Source organism: Nelumbo nucifera, chromosome 1 (genome assembly GCF_055504915.1).
Source record: "Nelumbo nucifera cultivar China Antique chromosome 1, China Antique-T2T, whole genome shotgun sequence".
In the NCBI taxonomy this organism is placed as follows: Eukaryota; Viridiplantae; Streptophyta; class Magnoliopsida; order Proteales; family Nelumbonaceae; genus Nelumbo; species Nelumbo nucifera.
Genome location: NC_142649.1, coordinates 13,319,547 through 13,326,640, shown reverse-complemented (window position 1 = coordinate 13,326,640; position 7,094 = coordinate 13,319,547). Strand labels below are relative to the sequence as shown.

Here is a 7,094-nt window from a genome sequence, read left to right as displayed (position 1 = left end):
ATCGGTTAAAGTTGGGCTGCTCTTTAGGATACAAAACCTTCCAATTGGAAAGAAATCCACAAGTAATCATAGGAAAATCTTGGGAAGGTTCCCTTGCTCCTTGGTAGCTGCAACATCATATCTTAGAAGCAAGACCTCTGGCAAGTAATTTGAAGTTTTGAACACCTTGCTTATTTGGTTGTCAAGATCAGCAAGCCTGGGATGTGCTTCACTTGCTTGACAGGGATTTAATAGATAAAAATTGAATTGGTGGAGGACTAACCCCTCCAGAACTGAAGATTGCCTTAGATGTATGGTATTGGAGAGTTGCACCAGGGGCTAGTTCTCATTCTATCTGAAATGGGGATGATTATATTGATACTCTCATTCTCTGTAACTTGCCTTGATCCGTTGTTGATAAAAAATAAAAAGTGACATGGCTTAAAAAAATATCAGTTGGAGGGCCTTGATGTTGTTGCTGCAGATTATATGTTGAAAGTGGGGGTCTCTAATTTCAGAAATGCATGGGAAATCATGGGACCAGATTGTGAGCGTTGACGATTATGGCCTTGGTGTAAGGGAGAGCTTGGTAGAGGCTGTTGGTGCTGTCATTGACATTCTTGGCATGCAGCCCTGTTAGGGCACTGAAGTTGTACCAAGCAATTCGAGGTCACACACATGCCTGTTGTCTGGTGTGTTTATAGGCAATGTCAAGGTGCTTGTCCGGTTGTCATTTGGAATTTGGGCCCAAGTAGGTTGCCATGAAGCTGGCTGTTAGGTTTGAAGATCAAACAGTCAGTGATGCCATCCATGAGATCATTGCCAGCGGCTGATGGTAGCAGCTTTCATATTGTTGGACTTGATTTTCGCCTTTTTCTACTCCTTGGTTAAGTGAGACTTGATTTCTACTTCTTGTCTACCTCCCCACACTTGTTAACACACTCTTACCTCTCTAGAATTAAAGGGTTAGCAGAATTGTCCTCTTGGATCTTGTAATTTAAATAGAGTAATTTGTTAGTTATTTGAGCCTTTCTATTTGATGGAGTTAATTTTCATGTCTATTATTTTGCTTCTATGTGTAGAAAATTTAGGAAGCTGCACAAAAGAGTAAATAAACTAAGCTTGTTCTGTTGGTGTTACAGAATCGCCTTGGACTTGCTTGACGTGATGTGAGTCTTACTTTCCTTCTTTCTTTCTTAATTTGGTCCATGCATGAATTAATAGAGAACAAGTAAATCATCATAATTCTTACCTTCTAAATGCTTTACTGAAAAGTGAAAAATCACCAATGACTTTAATTTGTATCACAAGCCTTTGAAAACCCAACAAAGACACCAATATCAATATCTAAAGTAGGACAAAAATGTGAATTCTTACCTTTCTGATTAGTTTTTTGCTGACACTGTAAGTATAGGAGTAGGACAAACCATATACCATTTTTTTGCCATCTTGGTACTACTGGATCTTCTATGAAACTAGGAAATGGAAGGAGGATGGAGAATAAAAGAGGTGGCCAATGATCCAGTTTTCTATTTCTTAAAATATTATGGTAGTACAGCACATTCTCTCTCTCTCCCTCACACACACACACACACACACACACACACACACACACACACACACTAGAACACATGCACACAGATACCTTCGAATAATGAAATATGTAACCATTCAAATTATTGTTTTGTGACAAATGAAATACCTAACCATTCAAATTAGTGTTTTGTGACAAATGGGAGACTTTGATAACAATCTCTAAGTAGTCTAGAAATCTCTAAGTAGGTATCATACCATTTCAACATCATAGATTTACACCAAACAAAGGTTGGCTTTGCCCTTTTTCTTATAGAGGATAAGTCAACATATATGTCAGGCTTCACATCAGACAAACTAAAACTCTTAAAGTGAAAATTTACATGCTTACTTTCTGATTATTTATATGACCCAAAAAAGTCAACATATTTTCATCTACATGTACAGAAATATTGTGCAAAGACTAAAATTCAACAGTCAAGTAGAACACTCTAAACTTTATTTTATTTTATTTTTCTTTTGAAAAAAGGTAATGCACTGCATTAAACAAGCAGAAGTAAAGTAGAGATTTTGCTCCTATACAGTGTTGGGCTGTATTGAAGCCTATACAAGTTCTAAACCCACCAATACAAAGCAATGGCTATAGAGAAGGTTCAAGACATTTGGGTCCGATGATTCTCTGAAGAACTTGAAGGGAGAAAGGCAAGGGAATGAGTATCTCATTAACCTTATTGATTTTCCTGGGCATGTTGACTTCTCTGCTGAGGTCACTGCTGCTCTCCGCATTACTGGTGGTGCATTGGTAGTGGTTGATTGTGTTAAGGGTGTATGTGTTCAAACTGAAACTATCCTCCGTCTTGGTGAGAGGATTAGGCCTGTCTTGACTGTAAACAAGATGGACAGGTGCTTCCTTAAGGCTTATCAAACTTTTCCAAAGAGTCATTGAGAATGCTAATGTGATTATGGCTACATTACATATGAAGACCCTCTCCTTGGTGAGTGGTGACGTACAGGTTTACCCAGAGAAAGGGACAGTTGCCTTCTCTGTTAGTCTGCATGGATGGGCTTTCACCCTTACCAATTTTGCTAAGATATATGCTTCCAAGTTTGGCGTAGATGAGGCAAAGATGAAGGAGAGGCTCTGAGGTGTGAACTACTTTGACCCTGCTACCAGGAAGTGGACTAACAAGAACACTGGTTCTCCTACCTGCAAGTGTGGTTTTGTTATGAACCTATCAACAAAATTATCAGTACCTGCATGAATGATCAAAAGCTTGGTGTCACCATGAAGTCTTAGTGGGGTATCCGAGGCTACTCAATTTCTGTACTATTTCTCATCTCATTTTTCTTAATAAAATTACCTTTGCTGATAAAAAAAGGTTACAGAAATGAACTAAGAAATTACCACATGTTAGTTGACTTCTACAACCAGATACCAGATTGTTGTAATTGGAAGAGTGGCCTAGCCTTAAACCTTGCAAAATGGAAGCATTTATGCTCTCAATGAGTTGGATTCTCCCACTGGTCCTGGATTACAATAGCAACAGTCATCATAATTCAGTTTTCTGTATCCCATTTCAGGGGGTACCCAAAGATGATGAGTATGTTATCTTTTTTGAGAACAATCAGCTACAACGGGCCCTCCTTTCAAGATTGAGTCCATAGGAATTCCCTTGGTTTCCTCCCTATTCAACCTAATGAACCACCCTATGAGGTCAAATATGTCTTCCACCTGTTGTATGTTATTCTTAAAAGCTCTAGCATTTATTCCCTCATCAAATACTCCATGTCTTTGCTGTAGTTCTACAATGCTAAAGTATCTTACCTCTTCTTTTGTGTGTATGAATGATTGTGAAGTTCCATTGTTCTCTTCAGAATCCCCTTCTAAAGATGGGATTAACAGACTGAAGTCTGTATGAGAGTTGAGAAGCTCCATGACCTGGCTTTCAATAAACAAGTTAAGAGTTTGTCTAGTTAAATATATTCTGCTAAAGGTGTTGCTTGCTATGTTTCACATAGTTCTTGAATTGTTCTTGCTACTAGATATTTTTCAGTTAATCTTAAAATAGCAGGAGCTTTCATCTTTCTATATCAATAAAAATCCTATTGACTTTGTCATTGATAAAGAAAAAAGAAGAAAACATTGATGTTGAACTTGTATGCACACCAAGAATGTAATATTACATCATGTGAAACGAAGAAGATTTCTTTAATTTTGCATTAAATCATTATAGAATTTGGACCCAAATGCCTCAGCCTACCAAGATTAAATAGCAGTTTTCAAGTTCAATGACCTAAAAAATTTCAAGTTCAAGGATTTACTTCAACATAGCTGGGCCCCACATTGAATTCATAAACATTGTTGTGTTTAGCGAAAATCTGAAATTCATAAAAGATGTCTTTGATCTCAATCCTTACATTTGTCATTTGTTTAACATTAGGCTTGGAAAGTAGGCAAGAGTTTATATTCCATATATACTTAATTAAATTTTCATATATGATTTTATATCTCCAAAAATGTGATTTCTAACTTATTTTCTATTATTTTCTTATAGGTTGAACATGGTAAAGGAGGATACTTCACATGTGTGGATGGAGACATTTGATCAAATTTTACATGCCATTTTTTTTGGATTGAGTTTCATGTATTTAAGAACATTGAATTTGTAGCAAACACATGGATGTTAAAGCACTTTGAGATATAGTTCATGTATTCAAGAACCTTTTAATGAAATTTTAAATTCAAGTTCCATCTTATATTGTCAACTAGTTGTGCTTGCATTCAACACAGGAAAGTAGGTTTCAAATAAATAATGAAAAAATTTAGGATGTTTTTCGCTACATGCAATGAGAACTGTTGATGAAGGTGTTTTAGCTACAGTCAAAGAAAACCGTTGCTAAAAGTTTTTTAGAGATTGTTGTTCTTTTGCCACTGATAGCATCAACTGTAGCCATAGGTAATTTTTTTCTAGCTATGGCCGATTAATATCCGTAGCTATAGATTGATGTCTTTTGCTACGGACAATTTTGCTCCCTGGCTATAAATGCAAATTTTGTAGCTACGGACATCACACAACCATAGCTAAAAAGTCAAATCTGTAGCTACGGATAACTTCAAAACCGTAGGTACAAATGTGTATGTAATTATTTAAGTTAGGCTTTAGCTACAGGTACAAACCGTAGCTATAGGTTAATTATAGCTACGAATGCAGTCCGTCATAGCTATTGCCTATAGCCACCGCGACTGTAGCTATTGTTTCTTGACTGTAGCCAATCCGTAGCTATAGACCTATAGCTATAGTTTTCTGCCTTTATAGCTACGGTTTTGTCCGTAGCTATAAGCCTATTTTCTTGTAGTGAAAAGTCAGGGGCAAACCTTGAAACATGTTGGAATTTACTTATAAAATCTAGTCTTCTAACATAGGCAACTATATGTTGCAATATCTAGAGTGTCATCAAAGTTAGAGCTCAAAATTTTAGCAATAAATAAAGAGCCGCAGTTGCAAGGTTATACCAAGAATGTTGTTTACAAAGAGGTTTTAAATGAACTGCTTCCAAGGCAATCATAATAACATAAATGTTGATTCATTGTTTTTCCCTTTAACTATTGTTCTTATTTCGTTTTTTTTTTCTTATGTAGCAACATACTAATCTTGTTTATTTCTGGTGTAATAGAATGTCATTCAAGCCAACTCCAATACGATACCTTTACACTCATAGGCCTTATTGGGACTTTAGAGGTAGGCTTATCAGAAATCTTGGGATACATACATTTCAAAGGTGAAACAAAATAGCAAAAATTTGTAGGATGATCTTTATTGATTGCAATGCACGTCTTATAATGTCCTAGGATTTGCTTTTTGAACATTGCATTATTTTTTCATACTAACTACACCTTTTCAATTTTATTTTAATTTTCGTGTTCATATGAACATCTTTGTAGGGTGATAATATAGAGATTAAAATGCACATCGAAGAATTAGAGAAATTTTTAGAGAAAATTATTGAAGGCAATGTTTATTCGATCACTAACTTGCATGTGAAACAAGTAAATTCTGAGTATACAATAATTAGAGGTGACCTCCATATGCAATTTACAAGCAAATCATCTATAGTGGAAGTATCAGAATCTGCACTTGAGATATCTCTTTATAAGTACAATTTCATTCCTTTTCAAAATCTGTACAGCTATCAGTGTAAGAAAATTTTCATCGGTATGATTCTAAAGTTCCCTTTGTTTCGGTTTTGTTTACATTTGTATTTAAAGGCATGTATGATAAATTAATTTGTGTTCTCATTTTTTATTACAAGATGTCATTGGATTAGCCATTCATGCAAGCACATTAACAATCCTTTCCCCAAGTTCGGTGAAGAGAGACATTCTTCTATTCGACAAGTTGTACATCTCTAGTTCTCTAAAATTATTAATATATAATTCTAAACACTAATTTGCAAATTATTTTTTAATATATAATATAGCATGCTGCCAATCACAGTCACACTTTGGGACTCTTATGCACAAATTGAGGAAAATCAACTACAACAAATTGATGAGTGTTTCGTTATACTTGTTGCCTCATCTATAAAAGTAACAACATTCCATAGTAAATAAAACAACTGCAATGCATTTATAATATCTATAATATTCTTTTAAATACAGACCATTGCATATTCAATAGTTTTAATTATATAGGATTACAGTTGATGATAATGCCTAGAGAATGCTTAGATATTATCAAAACATTGGTACATTCTCTCATTAAGTTGCCTTTGCACAACCAATAAATTTGTCTCAATTCAACTCTCTCTCACAATTAAGTGACACAGGTACCAATCCTCTTGAAGTACGATAAAAACACTAATAACATATTTGTGCACATTACAATTTTATACATGATTATATCTATAACTAAACACTTTATTATTTAGAATTATGGCATTAGATATCGGATACCCGCATATATTGCCTACATTGATATAGAACAAGACTTCTGGTATGCATCATGCCTTGCAAATGAAAAGTTATTCCAATTAATGAAGTTTATAATTGCCATCATTGTAACTTATCCCATGCAAGTACTTTGTCAAGGTAATTATAATCACATTAGCCTACTCAATTTTTTGATATAATGTAACATAAAAGTACAAGCAATTTGCAGGTATAAGGTATGCATTCATCTACAAGACTATAGTGGCAAGAGAGCGTTCATTATCTTCGACAAACAAGTTGAGTTTATATTTGGGAAACCCATTTCACATGTTAAAGAATTACTTTCTCAAGTTAAGAAAATTACACTTGTTTTTTCTTAAAGCTAATTCCTTATGATAAGTAATTTATTTTATTAATATATTTTTCACAAGAAAACCCAGTTGAAGCCTTAAATCAATTGACTCATGAATGCCTTCGGAAACCCTACACTTTCATTGTTGAACCACCAAGACAAAGCTCTTCTGTTATTAATTTTATAATTAATGTTGATTGGGCTAAAGAAAGTTTACAACTTTTTCAAGAAATTAACAAGATGCAAATTCCTCTAAGTAAGCACACACAACAAGGTAGTACATTTAAATATATTTAAGTG

The 7,094-nt window shown here is 34.6% G+C and overlaps 1 protein-coding gene across 1 annotated transcript; it reads left to right on the top strand.

Moving 5' to 3' along the window:
- Positions 1–565: 565 nt before the first annotated feature.
- On the top strand, positions 566–4,278 carry LOC104610316 (structural molecule). Its single transcript, XM_010276875.3, is given in 4 exon segments — positions 566–720; positions 722–944; positions 1,062–1,148; positions 4,068–4,278. Coding segments are annotated over 2 exon segments (207 nt in total). The 5' UTR covers positions 566–604; the 3' UTR covers positions 813–944; positions 1,062–1,148; positions 4,068–4,278.
- The last annotated feature ends 2,816 nt before the right edge of the window (positions 4,279–7,094 follow it).